Source organism: Saimiri boliviensis, chromosome 15 (assembly GCF_048565385.1).
Source record: "Saimiri boliviensis isolate mSaiBol1 chromosome 15, mSaiBol1.pri, whole genome shotgun sequence".
Taxonomy (NCBI): Eukaryota; Metazoa; Chordata; class Mammalia; order Primates; family Cebidae; genus Saimiri; species Saimiri boliviensis.
This window is the reverse complement of record NC_133463.1, coordinates 78,260,901-78,283,068: the sequence shown is the minus strand read 5'-3', so window position 1 is coordinate 78,283,068 and position 22,168 is coordinate 78,260,901. Positions and strand designations below refer to the sequence as shown.

The 22,168-nt window shown below is 40.9% G+C and overlaps 1 protein-coding gene across 4 annotated transcripts in view; it reads left to right on the top strand.

Annotated features, from left to right (window-relative positions):
• The first annotated feature begins 1,023 nt into the window (after nt 1-1,023).
• The window catches only part of GSDMC (gasdermin C), a 63,943-nt gene continuing 42,798 nt past the window's right edge, over nt 1,024-22,168 (top strand). For 2 of the 4 annotated variants that reach the window (XM_039464349.2, XM_074387117.1), the window contains exons 1-4: nt 1,024-1,406; nt 6,755-6,795; nt 11,689-11,912; nt 12,981-13,164. In XM_039464349.2, the coding sequence (XP_039320283.1) occupies nt 11,702-11,912; nt 12,981-13,164 (395 nt within the window). In that variant the 5' untranslated portion in view covers nt 1,024-1,406; nt 6,755-6,795; nt 11,689-11,701. Of the gene's footprint in view, nt 1,407-6,754; nt 6,796-6,919; nt 7,232-11,688; nt 11,913-12,980; nt 13,165-22,168 lie in introns of all 4 variants that reach the window. The other 2 variants (XM_074387119.1, XM_074387118.1) reach the window with 2 other exon arrangements.

Sequence of the window (22,168 nt, the reverse complement as noted above, 5' to 3'; positions counted from 1 at the left end):
GAAACAGCCATGCTGGAAACCTGCGGGGCTTGTCAACCGGCAGGAATCTTCTGGTCTGTGGGTCACAAAAACTGCAGGAGAAGCGCAGTATCTGAAACAGAGTGCCAGAGTGGCTGAAAAGCCCCCAGTGGTCTTCGTTGGGTAGGAGGGACGGGTTCTCAGGTTTGCTGTGTTCTCTTGGTGAGGCAGCACACCACCCTGCCTGTGCTCACTCTGTTTGGGCTACACCCACTGTTCAACCAGTCCCTTTAAGATGCACCTGATACCTTGGTCGGAAATGCAGAAGTTGCTTGCCCTCTCTGCCTCTCTCGCTGTGAAGTGTGCTCTGGAGCTGCTCCTATTTGACCATCTTGGTGGCTGCCCCCCTTTTTTTTTTCTTTTAAAGATGGGGTCTTTTTCTTCCTCTGTCACCCAGACTGGAGTCTGGCAGTGGCAAGATCATAGCTCACTGTAACCTCAACTCCTGGGCTCAAACAGTCCTCCCACTTAGCCTCCCAAGTAGCCAGGAATACAGGAGCATGACCCCCTACCCAGCCACATTTTCTTTTTTTATTTTTGTAGAGATGGCATCTCACTATGTTGCCCAAACTGGTCTTGAACTTCTGGTTTCAATCAATCCTTTTGCCTTGGCCTCCTAAAGCACTGGAATTATAGGTGTGAGCTACCACACCTGGCCTATAACTCATATTAGTTCTCGAAACTGTGACATGGTAAAAGCCCCATAAAACTGCATAACTCAACCACACCTTGGCTTTCTGTTGAAACTGCTCTCTATAACCCTGATGTGACAGGCAAGCAGTCCAGACCCATGCCATCTTGGCACCTGCGACTTGTAATAATTAACTAAGATGTGTAATTTCCACCCTACCCAGACAATGTGTAAACTAATGCTTATCTTGACTTCTGTGAGCCGCTTAAGTAACAATTAGAATGTCCAAAGCCCCACACCCTTTCCCCATCCCAGGAGGTAGTTTACAGGATGTCCAAAGTCCACTGGCCCTCGGAATATCCAAAGCCCTTTATCTCCACCCCTGCCCAGGAGGTGGTTTACGGGCAGAAAAGGTCTCGACACCCTCCTTTCGGGGCCACGGGTTGGAGAGACGCAAGTCCTCTGTGGCTGCGGGCAATAAAGACCCTGCAATTTAGCATACTTTTGTCTTAGTGTTAAATTTCTATGCTCACTCCAGTACAACATCTGGAGGCCCAGTGAGACTTTATCTTCATCCATCACCAGACAAAAGCTGTCCCAGAGTCTCACCTGGGTGGCCGCTGCCACCTCAGGGACCTCTAGGGGAGGTGCCCCCTGACACGTTCCAGGGCCCCAAGAGTTCTGGCCCCGTGGAGGACAGGCGGCTACCCATTCAACATTCACCCAAAATTCCTCGGGGTCCCAGGAACCTCTGGAGGTAAGTCAGGTCTGGGGACTGGTCCATCAGTGGGGCCTGAGTCAGGGGACTGGATGTGATCATTGCAACTCTGACCAGGCAAGCCTACCATGAGATGTCACTGGAGGCTCGGGTTGCCTCACTGGAGGCTCAGGTCATTTAGTTTTTGGTTGTTTTTCATAACCTTGGTGTGAATGAGAGAGTGAGTGTGTATATACGTAGTCCCACAGCTGGAAGGCTACCGGGCTTGTATGGGCCTTCACCCGCAGTTCCACGGGAACATCATAGGGCATAACGGTGATTCATCTCAGGACTAAAAATTGTGAGGTGACCAGGCCCAGGGTTTATACGGGTACACCTTAGCCAAGACGCTCTGAAACACCCTCCAGGGACATGGCTGGGCAGGCATCAGACTGGTCTCTCTCAGGGGACACCCACCCTGTGTCCGTCTATCTCTTATGTGGTTCTGTCTTTATTGTAAGTCCTCTAGTTTCCCAAGGCAGTTACTAGCTGATATACAGAGGTTTAAACCTGTTACTCTTAAAGTAAATATTTGGCCAAGTAATCATTAACTTCAAGGAACTCCAATTGAGTTTACACCCCTGGAAATAACTGTTCTCTTTCCTTTTCGTCTTCTTATTCTATTATTGAGGCCTCATTCTTCTTCTTTTTCATGCCCCCCACCCCCAAAAAAAAAAAAAAAAAAAAAAAATTCTGCCCCTGACAACTTAGGTGTAGTTTTTTTCTCTGTCTTAGAAAATCAAACTTTAAATAAAAAAAATACCAGCCCTCTTTGCCCGTTTAAGGTGAAAAAGGAGTAATTGCCTCTTCTGTCAAAAAAAAGACAGAAAGATGAGAGAGAGAGAGAGAGAAAACAGAGAAGAGAGGAGAATAAGACAGTAAATAGAGAAGAGAGAGGAGAAAGGAGACAGAGAGACAGAGAGAGAGAGAGAGAGAGAGAGAGAGAACAGAGAAGAGATGAGACAGAGAGAAAATAGAGGAGAGGAGAAAAAGAGGAGAAAGGAGACAGAGAGAGAGAGAGAGAGAGAAAGTATTGAAGAGAGGAGAGAGAGGAGACAGAGAAGAAAGTGGAGGAGGGAAAGAGAGAGAAAGGAGAGAGACAGAAAAGTAGGAGAGGGAGAAGAGAGAAAAAGAAAAAGAGAGAAAAGGAAACAGAAAAGAGAGATAAAGAGAAGAGAGAGAGACAGAGAGAGGAGAGAGAGACAGACAGAGAGGAGGGAGAGAGGAATTTAATACTTTTCAGAGTCCCTGTGTGTGAGAAGCATTTTTTTTTTTTTTTTTTTTTTTTTTTTTTGCTGACTGCCAGCTCTGCCCAGCTTGGGGAACTCAGTCACTGGGGCTTGACTGCCAGCTCCACCCAGCTCAGCTGGCAGTTTCTGCAGCTTAAGAAAGCTTTCTGACTCTTTGTAATGCAAATGCCCTGTTAGCACAGTAGTTAAGGTATAGGACCTGCAACTGCAAGGTTGTTGGTTCAACTCCTCAGTAAAGTCAGTCACGAAATTAGTGAAATTTCTTGAGGGAATTTAAAAGCTAAGGAAAAACCAATAAGGTTGTCTAGCTCCTGGCCTTGTACCCCCCTCCAATGCATAACAGCCAACTTCAAGTTGGGTTCTCAGGCCAATATGGGTTAAAATTAACCCCTGAAAAGCTCTGCTCTTTATGTAAACTAAAATGGCCATCTTTTGGAGTTGGGTAGCCAAATACTAAGACCTACAACCCCAAAATTACCCAGGCTGTATAAAAAATAGTCGCAGAAACTCCTAAATACCCTGGCCAGTTTCCATACATCAACCAATAGTTGAATGTAGTCCAACAACCACCCCCACACTCCCACCACCATGGCTAAAGCACTGCATAAAACAGGCTAAACTTCAGGTCATGTTAGCTGGCCCAAAGAAGGCCCCTACCATGCTGACCATTCTCCCCGCTCCAGAACAAAATCTAGAATTACCTCCACCTTACTTTAAACTCTCTGAACAGGGGTCCCAGCATCCCTCCCCAGACAGCACTGGTAGCCAGCCCTTGTCCCCACTCCACACCTGTAGTGAGATTCCATGCCCATATCCCTCCAAGAGGTGCCCCCAATGGAAGGAGGTAGCCAGCTGGGGCTGCCCCTTCTTCATCCACATCCCCTTCTCCTCTAGGAATTTATACAATTGAAAGGCTCAACACCCTCTGTTTTCTAAAAGGCCCCAGGCACTCACAGGGCTCCTAGAGTCTGTTTTACAAACCCATCACCCCACCTGGGATGATTGTCAACAATTGCTCCTAGTATTATTTACTGCAAAAGAAAGGAGCAGAATTAGACAGGAGGCCCATAAGGCCATCATTAGGACAGGGGCAGGCTTGGCGGAGAACCACCGGGAGCAAATGAATAAAACTTTCCCTTCCACGCGACCCCAATAGGATCCAAACACCTTGGCGGGTCTACAGGCTCTGAACAATTTTCACCGGTACCTATTAAAAGGGGTTAAGGAAGTGGCCTGCAAGCCCACTAACCTCTCCAAGGTAGGAACTGTAACTCAGGGTCTGCAGGAGTCACCGGCTGCCTTCCTTGAGTGTCTACAAGATGCTTATCGCACCTACACTCCTGAATGTCTAGGCAGAAGTCTGCTACAGGGGTGGAGCCCTTATGGAGAACCTCTACCATGATAGTAAGGAAGGAAAACGTGGGGTTGGAGCCCTCACACAGCGGGGCACTGCCTAGTGGAGCTGTGAGGAGAGAACAACCATCCTCTAGAACCTAGAATGGTAGATCCACTGATGGCTTGCACTGTGCACTGGAAATGCTGCAGGCACTCAATGCCATGGAAGCAGCCATGGAGACTGTGTCCTGCAGAGCCACAGGGGCAGAGCTGACCAAGGCCTTGGGAGCCCATTCCTTTCATCAGTGTGGCCTGGATTTGAGACATGGAGTCTTGCATTGGCACCTGTATCCCCTTTGTTCTGGTCAATTTCTTTTTTTTTGCAATGGGAGTATTTAGCAAATGCATGCACCCCCATTTTATCCTGGAAGTAAATAACCATTTTTTATTTCACTGGCTCATAGGTGGGAGGGATTTGCCTTGTCTCAGATGAGATGCTGGACTATGGACTTTTGAGTTAATGGTGAAATGAATTAAGACGGGGGATTGTTGAGAAAAGTGGATTGTATTTTGCAACGTGAGAAGGACATGAGATTTGGGAGACATCAGGGGCAGAAAAATATGGTTTGGATTTGTGTTCCTGTTCAAATCTCGTGTTAATGATAATTCCCAGTGTTGGAGGAGGGGCCTTGTGGGAGGTAATTGGATCATGAGAGTAGATTTCCCCCTTGCTATTCTCATGATAGGGAGTGAGCTATCATGAGATTTGGTGGTTAATAACTGTGTAGTACCTCCCCCTCCTTTAGTATTCTCCCTCCTGCTTTGGCCATGTAAGACTTTGCTTTTTGGGGAGGGCTGCCAGTGGAATTGTGGAAGGACTATAGCGAGACAGAAACTTCCAGCTGAACTTTGTAAAAATTTTGGCTGAGCATGCATTTTCCAGGGCAGAATTCAGGGCTGGGGGCAAACAGGAAGTGCACATTCGAACACAGAAGCCATGGCAGGTGGGAAGGGGTGAAGTCTGAAAGCCATATCTGCTTTCTCAGCAGGGAGGCTTATAGCCTGGGACAAGAACTCAGCCCTGCATACCAGCTACCTGGATACAAATCTAGTACTTTGGTGGAGCATGGTGGAAGTGAGACTGGCCTTGCTGGCTGCATGGGAGCTGTCTGAGGCCCATTATGGCTAACTTTCCCCCACTTCCCTGGTGACTTGTATGATGGAGCAGAGGCAGCCATAATCCCTCTGGGAACATAACTCCACTGGCCTGAGAACCACCAACCCCCACAGTGGCTGCAGCAAATCTTGCCCAAAGAGAGTCTGAACTCAGATATGATTAACTTTGCTCCCAACAGATGGTCTTTCTCTACCTGCCCTGGGAGCCAAATACAAAAGGCATAATCTCTTGGAAGCTCTGTGGCACTGCTCAATGCCTGAGAAATCCAAATGCTTATCTAGGCAGGCTTGTATCCCCACTATACTACCACAGCTGATGCTCTCTTGAAAGCACCATCTCCTTGCTAGTGGTCAGCAAATTCAAGCTTTTGGAGCAACTCATAGAAAATCCTTGCTTCGAAAAAGGAGAAAAAAATAGCTAATTCCACTGTCTGCAACATCCTGGATAACACAGGTCCTGAGTCTGTCCATGTGACAACCTCACTGCTAGCACAACTGGCATTTGAGAAAACCAGCACACTAAAAAAACTACAACCAAGGACCCTCACAGAGTCCACTCCACTCCCCTGTTGCCTCTGCCAGAGCAGGTGTTGCTATCCATGGCTGAGAGACCAGAAGACAAATCACATCCCAGAACACTTTGTGCACATTCCCCAGTACCAACCCGGAGCCTGGAAGCTCCACTGGGTGGCTAGACCCAGAAGAGCAATAACAATCACTTCAGTCTGGCTCCTAAGAAACCTCATCCCTAGGGAAGAGGGAGAGCAGAAAATCAAGGGATCATCCTGTGGGACAAAAGAGTCTGAGAAGCAGCTCTTGAGCCTCAGATCTTTCCTCTGACATAGTCCTGAATGAGAAGAAACCAGAAAAACAGTTCTGGTCATATGACAAAACAAGGATTTTTGCCACCTCCAAAAGGTCACATGGGCTCATCAGCAATGGATCCAAAACTTAAAGGTGTAGCAATCCTGTTTACAGTTTCTCCTGCAGGCACTTTACTGTATCTTGAAATCCATTGAAAGTATTTGGAAAAGGCATGGCTTTAGGCAAGTGTTTAATTCTTTTTGTGAATCCTCTTTTTATTTATCTTTAAAATAAAGATTGTTGCAAGATTGGATTTAGATAATACATGCATGGTATTTAATACAGAGGAGGCATTAAGCACAATAATTCCTGTTGTACAGAGCTCCACATGCAGATAGTTCAGAAGTGCTTCCCAGGACCCTGGCACTGATGCCTGTCCCTCCTGCTAAAGTTGTTTTTCTTGATGTCCAATAGCTGAATTCCAAATTCAGCACATATGCCAGAGGAATATGAGCCAAAAAAGTTGTTTTAGCTACTCATGCTGGGAATCCACGAGTCCAAGACTTGCTCAGCTAGTTCTGTATGTAAAAGGAAATGGGAGTGGCTTCTGAAAAAGCCTTTTTAATTCTGATTCAGGAGATATATTATTAAATGCTACTTGATTTTGTTCCATAGATTTTTGGGCTGAGAAGGACTTGAGAGGTAGGGTTCTGTGATCCAAAACTAGTTTCAGACTTACTCTTCTGGAAATAAAGAGGGCCCTCCTTGTGCTTATTTTTCCAGGATACTGCATTGGAAACTGACCCATTGGTGAGAAGAAAACAGTGAGTAGAATCATATTGATCTGGTCCTGGAGTTTGACAATTTCTGCTTGGCAGCAGGAGGTCTGAAGATGGGAAGGGGCCCTACTCAATTGTACTATTTTTCTCTCTCTCTCTCTTTTTTCAGACGGAGTCTCACTCTGTCACCCAGGCTGGAGTGCAGTGGCGCTATCTCAGCTCACTGCAACCTCTGCCTCCCGGGTTCAAGCAGTTCTCTGCCTCAGCTTCCCAAGTAGCTAGAATTAGAGGTACCTGCCACCACACCCAGCTGATTTTTGTATTTTTAGTAGATACAGGGTTTCACCATCTTGGCCAGGCTGGTCTTGAACTCCTGACCTTGTGGTCCACCTACTTTGGCCCCCTCGAAAGTGCTAGGATTACAGATGTGAAGCACTGTGCCTGGCCAATTTCTCTACTGGACAGAAGGATATACAACCTGGTAAGTCCTAATGGGATCAGGGGATGAAAAAGAAAAGATAATATCATCAGTGACAAAAATGCTCAGGATGAGTTTGTGAAATGAGTCGAAGATTTTTTTTTCCATACATAATTTGACTGAAAAGAAAGTTAAGTTCTTCTTAATCATGGAGAATTCCAGATAGTATGTAAGGCTTAGGAATATATCTCTGATACATTAGTGCACAGGTCCGGTGTTAGAGAAGCTTCTTTTGTTCTCACTATTCTGTTATCCAGTGACCTTTTACGCGGCTCATATCAGAGAGAATTGAAATGGTCACACCAGAACTTTTACATGAACTGTTAAAAATTCTATCTCTCTTCATTATTAAACATTTTTAGAATGTTCTAAACTGAATTCCATATAGTTAGAAATTTCTATTCCTATTTGCTATAATTGCAACAATGCAATTATACTTTTAGTTATTTTTAAATGTACAATTACTTTTGACTATAGTCATCCTGTTGCGCTATCAAATACTAGATCTTATTCAGTCTTTTTGACTACTTTTTTTTTGGACTCATTAACCATCGCCACCTCCCTCCCACATCCTAATACCCTTCCCAGACTCTGGTAACTATCATTTTACTCTATCTCTGTAACTTCAATTGGCTTAATTTTTAGCTCTCATAAATAAGTGAGAACATGAAAAGTTTGTCTTTCTGTGCTGGGCGTATTTCACTGAATGACCTCCAGTTCGGTCTATGTTGTTGCGAACAACAGGATCTCATTCTTTTGTATGGCTGAGTAGTACTCTGTTATGTATATGTGTCACATTTTGTTCACCCATTCATTTGTTGGTGGATACTTTCATTGCTTCCTGATCTTCATTATTGTGAACAGAGCTGCAACAGACATGGGAGTGCAGATATCTCTTCAATATACTGTTTTTCTTTCTTTTGGGTGTATATCCAGCAGAGAGATTGCTGGATTGTATGGCAGCTCTATTTTTAGCTTTTTGAGGAAGGTCCAAACTGTTATCAATAGAGGCTGTACTAATTTACATTCCCAAAACAGGGTACAAGGTTCCCTTTTCTCAACCTTCTCTTCAGCATTTTTAGTACTTGTCTTTTGGATATAAGCCATTTTAACAGGGGTGAGACATCTCATTGTAGTTTTGATTGATATTTTTCTGATAATTAATAATGTTGAGTACCTTTTCATATGCCTGTTTTTCACTTTTGTGTATTCCTTTGAGAAATGTCTATTCAACTCTTTTGCCAGTATTTTAATCTGATTATTAGATTTTTTCCTATAGAGTTGTTTGGGCTCCTTATATTTTCTTGTTATTAATCCCTTATCAGATGGGTAGTTTGCAAATATTTCCTCCCATTCTGTGGGTTGTTTTTTTCTGTTGTTGATTGTTTCCTTTGCTGGAAGGAAGCTTTGTAACTTGAGGAGATCTGATTTGTCAATTTTTGTTTGGTTGCCTGTGCAGCCAACAGTGCAGCCTTTCTCCATTGCTTGTTTTTGTCAGAGTTTTCACAGATCAGATAGCTGTAACAGACAAGCAATGAGAAAAGACTGCATGTTGGCTGCATGTTATGTCTTCTTCATTCAATAAATTGTGCTGGGATACCTGACTAGCCATAGGCAGAATATTGAAACTGGACCATTTCCTTACACCATACATAAAAATCAACCCAAGATGGATTAAAGACTTAGATGTAAAACCCAAAACTATAAAAAAAACTCTAGAAGACAACCGAGGCCAGGCGTCCCCAAACTTTTTACACAGGGGGCCAGTTTACTGTCCCTCAGACTGTTGGAGGGCCGCCACATACTGTGCTCCTCTCACCGACCACCAATGAAAGAGGTGCCCCTTCCTGAAGTGCGGCAGGGGGCCGGATAAATGGCCTTGGGGCCGCATGCGGCCCACCAGCCATAGTTTGGGGACACCTGACCTAGGCAATACCATTCTGGACAGAGGAACTGGCAAAGATTTCATGATGATGCCAAAAGCAATCACAATAAAAGCAAAAATTGACAAATGTGATCTAATTAAACTTAAGAGCTTCTGCACAGCAAAAAAGCTATGAACAGAGCAAACAGGCAACCTATAGAATGGGAGAAAAGTTTTACAAACTGTGAATCTGACAAAGGTCTAATATCCAGCATCTATAGGAAATTTGAGCCAATTTATAAGAAGAAAAAACCCCATTAAAAAGTGGGCAAACAACATGAACAGACACTTTTCAAAAGAAGACATACATATGGCTAACAATCATGTGAAAAAAGCTCACCATCACTGATCATTAGAGAAATGCAAACCAACACAACAGTGAGATACTATCTCACACCAGTCAGAATGGCTATTACTAAAAAGTAAAAAAAATAAAATAACAGATCCTGGCAAGGTTGAGGAGAAAAAGGAATGCTTCTACACTGTTGATGGGAAAGTAAATTAGTTCAACCATTGTGAAAGACAGTTTAGTGATTCCTCAAAGTCCTAAAGACAGAAATACCATCTGACCCAGCAAGCTCATTACTGGGTATATACCCAAAGGAATTGAAATCACTTTATAGTAAAGACACATATGAGTATATTTATTGCAGCACTATTAACAATAGCAAAGACAGAATCAACTTAAATACCCATAAATTGTGGACTGGTTAAAGAAAATATGGTACATATGCCTCATGGAATACTATGTAGTCAAGAAAAGAACAAGATCAAGAACAGCTCCCAATGGAGCTGGCAGCCCTTATCCTTAGCAAACTAACGCAGAAACAGAAAACCAAATATCTCATGTTTTAACTCATAAGTGGGAGCTAAATGATGAGAACACATAGGTTCATGGAGGGACCAACGCATATCCTCTACTGGAAGGTAGAGGATGAAGTGTGGGAGGAGGGAGAAAATCAGGAAAAGTAATCAATGGGTACTAGGCTTAATACCTGGGTGAAGAAATAATCTGTACAAGACACCTCAGTAACAGGAGTTTACCTATATAACCAGCCTGCACATGTGCATTTGAAACTAAAATGACCCCTTAAAGTAAAATAAAATAAAACAAATTAAAATAAATCTCTCTCTGAAAAAGAAAGAAGAATTTCCCTGACCTTTTAGTTGTTGTAGCCGAAAACCAAAATCTCTCTACGACAGGTTTTGAGAGCATCAGGCACCATTCATTTATAATACCACTCATGATTTATGAATATGCATGTGCTCACTAGTAAAATCATTTGGTGAATATTTGTCTTTATCACTATGCTGTAAGCCCCAAGAGATTAGAGGCCGTTCTTATATTGCTCACCACTATATTGCCAATTCCCCAGAGAGGGCCTAGCATCTAATGTGTGCTTATTAAATGTTTGCGGAATGAATGAGTAAACAGGCAAATCAACAAATTGATTAGTGAAGAACCAATTTCCCTGGAATTGTAGCAAACCATCCTTTTCATAGATGTTGTCTCTACCTTCACTGTAGACTAGGACCTGATCACTTCTCATCACTTTGAGTGCAATGCCCTGGCCTCATCTCTCACTAACGATTACCTGTAGTATCACAAAACTGCCCTAACTAGACTCCCACTTCTGTCTGTACTCCCTTACTGCATGCTATTGTCAACACAGCCACCATAGGCATCTCTCTTCAAAAGACGCATCACATATGTCACTTGTGTGCTCAAATCCCTCTAAAGACTTTTAATCTCACCTCAAGTAAAAGAGAGTGACGAAAATGACCAAAAGGGCCTTCACCAATTTGCCCTCAGTTTCTTCTGACCTCATCTTCTTTCCTTTCCACCTAACTTATTCCAGGCATGCATTGCTTCCAAGTCCTTGCACTTGCTGATTTCTCTACCTGGTATTTTCTCCACGTAATGTTCATTGTTTATACCCTGCCTCCTCTACATTATTGTTCAAATGTCACTTCTCAGTGTGGCTTTCTCTGTAAAATTGCAAACACCAACATAATGTCTACCACTACTCATGTCATCTTAACATAAGCCCTGCCTTCCCTCTGGTCCTTTAGTTGATGATAGTATTCAGCTCTTCCTTATTCCCGTTATTTAGAGTATTCCCAGATTAGAGGTGAGGAGATACCCAGGCTTTCCTACTCCAACCACAAGGGGCAATGAATTTCACTGCAGTGCCTCTGTTAGAAGCCCAAATTGTCTTTAGAATCCCAAAGTTGGAAGCCAGTTGTGGTGGTGTGTGTCTATAATCCCAGATGCTAGGTAGGATGAGGTGGGAGAATCACTCGAGCCCAAGAGTTCAAGATCAGTCTGGGCAACATGGCAAGACCCCATCTCAAAAACAACAAAAAAATGAACTCGAAGTTGAGAAAGTTACAATGTAGTCACTATTTTAAATTAAGACCTGCTAATCTCATACGTAGATCTTTTCCTTTAGGGGAAATATCAGTAATTGGTGAGAGTTTAACCATTTTCTTCTCCTCCCAACTGAACTTTGTGTTCTTCTTTCATCTCCCCTAGCAACAAGTTCTCTATGTTCCAACGCATTAGCAAAAGTTTGGTCAAAGAGGTTGGAAAAGATGACCTGACGCCTGTCAAATGCCTAACCCATGCCACCAAATTACGTCAGTTTGCTGTATTACAAAAGATGAACTATTCTCGTTCATTGTTTTGGGAAAAGTGTGACTATATTCCACTTGACTTCTCCCTCAGTGACATCCTGGAGTCAAGTTCTTCAGTCCCAGGTATCATCATCCAGAGACCAAGGAAATGAGGGGTAAAAAATATTGCTGGTCAGAGAGAGAGATGGCCCAGCATCCAAAAATAACTGAGTGTACCCCAAAAGGAGCTCTCAGGACCAGTGTTGCCTGTAGGCAAGGGGCAAGGAGCAAGACAAACTGAGACAAATTGAGAATCCTACTAATTGTCTGGTCGTAGGTGTTCATTAGGTCATTTGGTATTTGCTTCAGGGTCATGAGATGAAGATGTTATTCCCACTTTACATAAGAGTAAGTAGAATGCTATACAATTATCTGTTCAAAGTTATGTACCTGAGGGCTGGGCACTGTGGCTCATGCCTTTAATCCCAGCACTTTTGGGGGCCGAAGTGGGCAGATCACTTGAGGCCAGGAGTTTGAGACCAGCCTGGCCAACATGGCAAAACTCTGACTCTATTAAAAATACAAAAAAAAAAAAAAAAAAAAAAATTATCCAGGCATGGGTAGTCCCAGCTACTCGGGAGGCTGAGGCACAAGAATTGCTTGAGTCCAGAAGGTGGAGGTTGCAGTGAGCTGAATTGTACCACTGCACTCTAGCCTGGGTGACAGAGTGAGGCTCTGTCTCAAAACAACAAAAACATACAACAACAACAATTAAACAAAAAACAAAGTTATGTACCTGGGAACTGGTAGAACTGAGATCCAAACCCAGGTCTGTCTGACTCCATATCTTAAACATTTTCTGCTCCTGTGTGCTGCCCTCTGAGGCTGGGTGCTGTACCTGCTGCAGAGGAGACAGCGTGCCTGGAAGGATAATCCTATGGGTATTCCACATTGTACGTTTGACACCAGTTTCTCAGGGCGAATATTCTATCTCTGTCACACAGTGCCCAGTGGATTTAAACATTTTCCCTCTGTGGTAATTTACATTCACATTAATTGATTAGTTATTTACCAACAGTTTTAAATGAGTAGGAGGGTTGGGGCAAAATAGGTCTTTATTACTTCATTTTACATACCAGCTGTTCTTGGTTAAACCTATGAATTCTTGAATGGATTCTTGGCTAAACCTATGGCCATCTTTTCTTTCCCCAGATAATGATGTGAATGGACCATTATATTTCGGTGATACTATGATCCAGAAATGTGAGGCTGGCATAGGTGTGAACGTTGGTGGAGAATTGAGTGTGTCAGGGGAGGCCTCTGCAGACCAGGGAGGCTCCCTCGGGTATCAGATTGTGACCATCTCAGCTCCAAACCTGGAAGGCTTTCAAAAAAGGTGAGGCCATGGGAGAGGAAGGGGATGGATCAACCCAGGGGGTGCTTTCCTTGTACATAAAAATGCATCTAGCAGGACTTGTTGCAGGGATCAAAATCAAGATGACAACATCCCAGATTTTGCTACTCTTCTTGAGTATTCATACCTTCTGTTACTCAAGTAATACTTACTAGTTACCTAACAAATACTTACCAGAGCAGTAATTACCCACTACTGTGTTGTTATATTCTGGGGACAGAATGAAAACAAGACAGATATAAATACCTGTCATATTTAAGAGAGAAAATAAGCAATAAAAAATAAATTAACAAAGTATTAATTTAAGTGTGATAAATTAAAACTGTTTAAATAACATGTACATTACTGTCTTTGGATTTATTTTTATTATTTTCAGCTGTATTGAGGTATAGTTGACAGATAAAATTGTATGAATTAAAGGTGTATAATGTGATGATTTGATGTATGTATATATTGTGAAAAGACCACAATAAAATCAGTTAACATGTCTATTACATCACCTAGTTATCTTTTTTTTTGTGGTGAGAACATTTAATATCTACTCCCTTAGCAAATTTCAAAGATACAATATAATATTGTTAATTATAGTCTGTGTACCCTTTGACCAATGTCCCTCCATTTTCCCAACTTCCTAGTCCCTGTTAACCACCATTATATTTTGTTTCTATAAGTTTGACTTTTTCAGGTTCCACGTATATGTGAGATTATAAAGTATTTGTCTTTCTCTGTCTGACTTTTGTTTAGCATAATGCCATTCAGGTTTATCCATGTTGTTGCAAATAGCAGGGTTTCTTTCTTTTCTATGGCAGAATAGTATTTCATTGCATACACATACCACAATTTCTTTTTCCATTCATCTGTTGACAGGCACTTAGGTTATTTTGGTATCTTGGCTATTGTGAATAATGTTGCAATGAACATGGAAGTGCAGATATGTCTCTGAGCTACTGATTTAGTTTTCATTGGCTGTATACCCAGAAATAGGATTGCTGGATCATATGGTAGTTCTATTTTTAGTTTTTTGAAGAACCAACATACTATTTTTCATATGGCTATATCAATTACATTCCCATCAATAACATACAAAGATTTCCTTTAATTCACATCTTTGCCAACACTACTCTTTTTGTAAAAGCTATCCTAACAGACGCAAAGTGATGTCTCATTGTGGTTTTGATTTGTATGTCTCTGATAAGTAATGTCGAGCACCCTTTAATGTGCCTGTTAGCTGTATGTATGTCTTTTTTGGAGTAAATATTTATTTAGGTCCTTTGCACATTTTTTTTTTTTTTTGGAGATAAGTCTTGCTCTGTTGCCCAGGCTGGAGGGCAGTGGTGTGATTTTGGCTCACTGCAACCCCCACCTCCTGGGTTCAAGCAGTTCTCCTGCCTCAGCCTCCCTCGTAGCTGGGACTAACAGGTGCACCCTGCCACACCTGGCTAATTTTTTATTTTTATTTTTAGAAGAGACAGGATTTCGCCATGTTGCCCAGGCTGGTCTCGAACTCCTGAACTCAGTCCTCCTGGATTGGCCTCCTAAAGTGCTAGAATTACAGGCATGAGTCACCCTGCCCGGCCGCCCATTTTTTAAATCAAGATTTTTGTTTTTGCAATTTAGCTATATGAGTTCCTTATACATTTTAGATATTAACCCTTTATCAGGTATATGGTTTGCAAATATTTTGACCACTCTGTAGGTTGCATTTTTATTCTGTTGATTGTTTTCTTTGCTGTGCAGAAATTTTTAGTTTGCTAGAGTACCACTTACTTTTTCTTCTGCTGCTGGTGTTTTGGTGTCATATCCAAAAAATTGTTGCCATACCCAATCTTGAGGACATTTTTCCCCCCTTTTTCTAAAAATGTTTTAAGGTTCCATGTCTTATATTGACATTTCTAATCTACTTTGTTGATCTTTGAGTGTGATACAAGGTAAGGACCCAGTTTTAGTCTTTTGCATTCGAAAAGTCTTTTGCATGTGAAAAGTCTTCAGTCTTTTGTTGAGAAAACTGGATGGTTTCCTCAACACCATTTTTTGAAGAGTCTATCCTTTGTCCCACAGTCTATTCTTGTCATGCTTGTCAAATATTGGTTGATTATACACATATGAGATTATTTCTTGGCTATCTACTCCACTGGTTTATATGTCTTTTTATGCAAGTTCCATACCCCACTGGTTTATATGTCTGTTTTTATGCAAGTGCCATAAGTTTTAACTTCTACAGCTTTGTAATATACTTTGAAATCAGGAAGTATGGGATGTCTAGCTTTGTTCTTTTTTTAAAATATATTTTTTATTGTACTTTAGATTCTGGGGTACATGTGCAGATCATGCAGAATTGTTGCATAAGTACATACATGGTAATGCGGTTTAGTGCCTCCATCCCCATGTCACCTCTATCTGGCATATCTCCCCATGTCATCCCTCCCCTACCTCCCTACCCCCCTACTGTGTCTCTCCTAGTTCCCCCCAACAGACCCCAGTTTGTGATGCTCCCCTCCCTGTGTCCATGTGTTCTTATTGTTCAATACCCGCCTATGAGTGAGAACATGTGGTGTTTGATTTTCTGTTGTGTCAGTTTGCTGAGAATGATGATTTCCAGTTTCATCCATGTCCCTATAAAGGACACAAACGCATCGTTTTTCATGGCTGCATAGTGTTCCATGGTGTATATGTGCCACATTTTCCTTGCCTAGTCTATCATCAATGGGCATTTGGGTAGTTCCAGGTCTTTGCTATTGTAAACAGTGCCACAATGAACATACATGTAGATGCGTGTTTATAATAGAATGATTTATAATCCTTTGGATATATACCCAGTAATGGGATTGCTGGGTCAAATAGAATTTCTATTTCTAGGTCCATGGGGAATTGCTACACTGTCTTCCACAATGACTGAACTAATTTACAGTTCCGCCAACAGTGTAAAAGCATTCCTGTTTCTCCACATCCTCTGCAGCATCTGTCGTCTCCAGATTTTTTAGTGATTGCCATTCTAACTGGTGTGAGATGGTATCTCAATGTGGTTCGATTTGCATTTCTCTAATGACCAGTGAGGATGAGAATGTTTTCATATGTTTGTTGGCCTTATATATGTTTTCTTTTGAAAAGTGGCTGTTCATATTCTTTGCCCAATTTTGAATGGGTTTGTATGTTTTTTTTCTTGTAAATCTGTTAGTTCTTTGTAGATTCTGGATATTAGCCCTGTGTCAGATGGGTAGATGGCAAGAATTTTTTCCCATTCTGTTGGTTACTGGTTCACTCTAATGATTGTTTCTTTTGCTGTACAGAAGCTCTGGAGTTTAATTAGATCCCATTTGTCTATTTTGGCTTTTGTTGCCAATGCTTTTGGTGTTTTAGTTATCAAGTCCTTGCCTATGCCTATGTCCTGAATGGTTTTGCCTAGGTTTTCTTCTAGGGTTTTTATGGTATTAGGTTTTATGTTTAAGTTTTTAATCCATCTGGAGTTAATTTTAATGTAAGATGTCAGGAAGGGGTACAGTTTCTGTTTTCTGCACATGGCTAGCCAGTTATCCCAACACCATTTATTAAACAGAGAATCCTTTCCCCCTTGCTTGTTTTTGTCAGATTTGTCATTACCTTAGCCTTGTAGTATAGTTTGAATCACAGGTAACGTGTTGCCTCCAGGTTTGTTCTTTTTGCTTAGGATTGTCTTGGCTATGCAGGCTCTCTTTTGGTTCCATATGAAGTTTGGTGTTTTTTTCCAGTTCTGTGAAGAGGGTCATAGGTAGCTTGATGGTGATACTGTTGAATCTGTAAATTACTTTGGGCAGTATGGCCATTTTCACAATATTGATTCTTCCTAATTTTCCATCTGTTTGTGTCCTCTCTTATTTCCTTGAGCAGTGGCTTGTAGTTCTCCTTGAAGAGGTCCTTTACATCCTTTGTTAATTGTATTCCTAGTATTTTATTCTCTTTGTAGCAATTGTGAATGGGAGTTTGCTCTTCATTTCATTCTCTTTTAGTCTGTTATTGGTGTATAGGAATGCTTGGGATTTCTGCACATTGATTTTGTATCCTGAGACTTTGCTGAACTTGGTTGTCAGTTTCAGAAGATTTTGGGTTGAGGCAATGAGGTCTTCTAAATATACAATCATGTCGTCTGCAAATAGAGACATTTTGACTTCCTCCTTTTCTAATTGAATACGCTTTATTTCTTTTTCTTGCCTGATTTCTATGGCTAGAACTTCCAATATTTTATTGAATAGGAGTGGTGAGAGGGGGCATCCTGGTCTAGTGCCAGATTTCAAAGGGAATGCTTCCAGTTTTTGCCCATTCAGTATGATATTGGCTGTGGGTTTGTTGTAAATAACTTTTATTATTTTGAGATACGTTCCATCTATACCTAGTTTATTGAGAGTTTTTAGCATAAAGCCTGCTGAATTTTGTCAAAGGCCTTCTCTGCATCTATTGAGATGATCATGTGGTTTTTGTCATTGGTTCTGTTTATGTGGTGGATTATGTTTATAAACTTGTGTATGTTGAACCAGCCTTGCATCCTTAGGATGAAGCCTACTTGATCATGATGGATAAGCTTTTTGATGTGCTATTGCAATCGGTTTGCCAGTATTTTATTGAATATTTTAGCATCTATGTTCATCACGGATATTGGCCTGAAGTTTTCTATTTTTGTTGAGTCTCTGCCAGGTTTTGGTATCAGGATGACGTTGGTCTCATAAAATGATTTGGGAAGGATTCCTTCTTTTTGGATTGTTTGGAATAGTTTCAGAAGGAGTGGTACCTATCTGGACCCGGGCTTTTTTTGGTTGGCAGGCTATTAATTGATGCCTCAACTTTAGCTCTCGTTATTGGTTTATTCAGGGTTTCAAATTCTTCCTGGTTTAGGCTTGGGAAGATGCAAGTGTCTAGGAATTTATACATTTCTTCCAGATTTACTGGTTTATGGGCATAGAGTTGTTTGTAGTAATCTTTGATCATAGTTTGTATTTCTGTGGAATTGGTGGTGATATCCCCTTTATCGTTTTTTATTGTATTTATTTGATTCGTCTCTCTTTTCTTTTTTTATTAATCTGGCTAGCGGCTTGTTTTGTTGTTTTTTTCAAAAAACCAGCTCCTGTATTTATTAATTTTTTTGAAGGTTTTTTTTTTTTTGTGTCTCTGTCTCCTACAGTTCTGCTCTGATCTTAGTTATTTTTTGTCTTCTGCTAGGTATGAGTTTTTTTTAATCTTGCTCCTTTAGCTCTTTCAACTTTGATGATAAGGTGTCAATTTTAGATCTTTTCTTGCTTCTCATGTGGACATTCATAGCTATAAATTTTCCTCTAGACACTGCTTTAAATATGTCCCAAAAATTCTGATATGTTGTATCTTTGTTCTCATTGGTTTCAAGAACATCTTTATATCTGCCTTCATTTCATTTTTTATCCAGTTAACATTTAAGAGCCAGTTGTTCAGTTTCCATGAAGTTGTGTGGTTCTGAGTTAGTTTCTTAATCCTGAATTCTAATTTGATTGCACCGTGGTCCGAGAGACTGTTTGTCTGTTCTTTTGCATTTGCTGAGGAGTGATTTACTTCCAATTATGTGGTCAATTTTAGAGTAGGTGTGATGTGGTGCTGAGAAGAATATATATTCTGTGGATTTGAGGGGGAGAGTTCTGTAGATGTCTATTAGATTTGCTCGGTCCAGATCTGAGTTTAAGTCTAGCATATCCTTGTTAATTTTCTGTCTGGTTGATCAGTCTAATATTGACAGTGGAGTGTTAGAGTCTCCCACTATTATTGTGTGGGAGTCTAAGTCTCTTTGTAGGTCACTAAAAACTTGCTTTCTCTATCTGGGTGCTCCTGTATTGGGCGCGTATATATTTAGGATCAACAGTTCTTCTTGTTGCATTGATCCTTTTACCATTATGTAATGCCCTTGTTTGTCTCTTTTGATCTTTGTTGGTTTAAAGTCCATTTTATCAGAGTCTAGGATTGCAACTCCTGCTTTTTTTGCTCTCCATTTGCTTGGTAAATCTTCCTCCATCCCTTTATTTTGAACATATGTGTGTCCTTGCACATGAGATGGGTTTCATGAATACAGCACACTGATGGGTATTGACTTTTTATCCAGTTTGTCAGTCTGTGTCTTTTGATTGGGGCATTTAGCCCATTTACATTTAAGGTTAGTATTGTTGCATGTGATTTTGATCCTGCCATTTCGATGCTAGCTGGATATTTTGCCCCTTAGTTGATGCATTTTCTTTATTGTGTCAATTGTCTTTACTATTTGGTACATTTTTGGAGTGGCTGATACTGGTTGTTCCTTTCTTGTTTAGTGCTTCCTTCAGGAGCTCTTATAAGGGAGGCCTGGTGGTGACAAAATCTCTCAGCAATTGCTTGTCTGTAAAAGATTTTATTTCTCCTTCACTTATGAAGCTTAGTTTGGCTGGATATGAAGTTCTAGGTTGCAAGTTTTTTTCTTTAAAGATTTTGAATATTGGCCCCCACTCTCTTCTGGCTTGCAGGGTTTTTGCTGAGAGATCTGCTATGAGTCTGATGGGCTTCCCTTTGTGGGTAAGCCAACCTTTCTCAGTGGTTGCCCTTAGTTCCATTCAGAGCTTCTGTATAGGTACATTTAAGTCTGCTGCAGCAGAACTCATAATTGCCTCTTTTTCCAGGTGCTCTGTCCTAGGAAGGTTGGCTTTATTTGTAAGTTCCTGGTGTGCTGCTTTCTGTTTTCAGAGATGCTCTGCCCAGCATGGTGGTAGTCTAGTCATAGCCTGCCAGCACAGATGTTACTGAGCTGCTATGGGCTGTGCCCAGCTGCTGTGTGAACTTCCTGTTAGAACTGCCTCAGTAATGGTGGTCTGACTCAGTAATAGCAGACTGCCTTGGTAATGGCGGACTGCCTTGGTAGTGGTGGACTGCCTTGGTAATGGCTGACATCCTTCCGCAAACTGAGCTGGACTATCCCAAGTCCAGCTGTGCTTGCTGAGAAACTCTTTATCTAGAGCATTTCAGATTGCTGGTCTTTGTTGGGGGTTGGTCTTGCTGAGCCAGCTCACCTGGCTCCCTGTTGCAGGCCCCTCCCTTTTTTTTCTAGTTCAATGGCAGCTCTGTATCCCAGGCATTCCAGGCGCCTGTTGAAATGGCTGCCTGGATTTGTGTGAGTTTTTGTGTGGAGATGCACAGTGCCAGCTGAAACAGCTGTGCTGGAAACTTGTGGCACTTTTCAGCCTGGAAATGTCCTGGTCTGTGGGCAGTAAAAACTCTTTTGGAAATGCAGTGATCACTGACTCTCTGCATTCTTCTCGCATTTGGCCATCTTGGAGCTCTTCCTAGCTTTGTTCTTTCTTGAGATTGCTTTAGCTATTCTGGGTCTTTCCATAAGAGTTTTTTTTTTTTTTTTTTTTTTTCTATTTCTGTGAAGAATGTTATTGGTATTTTGATAGGAGTTGCATTTAATCTATAAATTGCTTTGAATAGTATATTTTAATAATATTAATTCTTATCCATGAGCACAAATATTTTTTTGTTTATTTTTGTCTTCTTAAATTTCTTTAATCAATTTTGTGGTTTTCAGTATAAAGATATTTCAGCTCCTTGGTGAAATGTATTCACAAGTATTTTATTATTTTAGATGCCATTATACATGGATTTATTTTTTATTTATTTACTTTTTTTTTTGAGACAGAGTCTGACTCTTGTCACCCAGGCTGGAGTGCCACGGTGTGATCTTGGCTCACTGCCGTCTCTGCCTCTGGGGTTCAAGCACAATGCCTGCTAATGTTTTGTATTTTTAGTAGAGATGGGGTTTTGCCATGTTGGCCAAGCTAGCATCAAACTCCTGAGCTCAAGTGATCCACCTGCCTCATCCTCCCAAAGTGCTGGGATTACAGGTGTGAGCCACTGTGCCTGGCTTATAAATGGATTTTTAAAGATAGTTAATTGTTAATGTGTAGAAATATAACTGATTTTTTTAATGTTGATTTTGTATCCAACAACTTGACTGCAATTATTTATTAGTTATAACATTTTTAAAATTGAGTTTTTAGGATTTTTTATGCATAAGATGTCATATGTAAACAGAGGCAATTTTAGTTTTTTCTTTCCTATTTAGGTGCTTTTTATTTATTTATTTTTCCCTAATTTCAATGGCTAGGACTTCCAGTGCCATACTGAATAGAAGTGGTGAGGGTGGACATTCTTGTTTTATTCCTTATTTAAAAGGAAAAGCTTTCAACATTTCAACATTGAGTATAATGTTAGCTGTAGGCTTTATTATGACTATTATAGCCGTCATTATGTTAAGGTACATTTCTTCTGTATCAAATTTGTTGAGTTTTTATCATGAAAGGATGTTGAATTTCATCAAGTGTTTTTTCTGCATCTGCTGAAATGATCATATGTATTTGTCATCAATTATGTTAATGTGGTGCATTATATTTATTGATTTGCATATGTTAAACTATCCCTCTAGGGATAAATTCCACTTGATCGTGGTGTATGATCCTTTTAATGTGCTGCTAAATTTGGTTTGCTAAAATTTTGTTAAGGACATTTGCATCTATATTCATCAGACATATTGGCCTGTAATTTTCTTTTCTTGTAATATCCTTTTGTGGCTTTGGTATTAGAGTAATGCTGGTATTGCACAGTGAGTTTGAATTATTCTTTCCTCTTCAATTTTTTGTAAGTGTTTGAGGGGGATTGATATTAATCTTCTTTAAATGTTTAGTAGAATTTGCCACTGAAGGCATTTGGTCATGGGCATGTATTTTGGGAGCTTTTTTGGTTACTGATTCAATTACCTTACTTGTTAATGATATCTTCATATTTTCTATTTCTTCATGATTCAATCTCAATGGGTCACATATTTCTAGGAATTTATCCATTTCTCTTAGATATTCCAGTTCACTGGTATATAATTGTTGATAACAGGCTCTTATGATCCTTTTTATTTCTGTGGCATCATTTGTATCGTCTCCTTTTAACTACATTTTTATTTATTGAAGTTCTTCTGTCT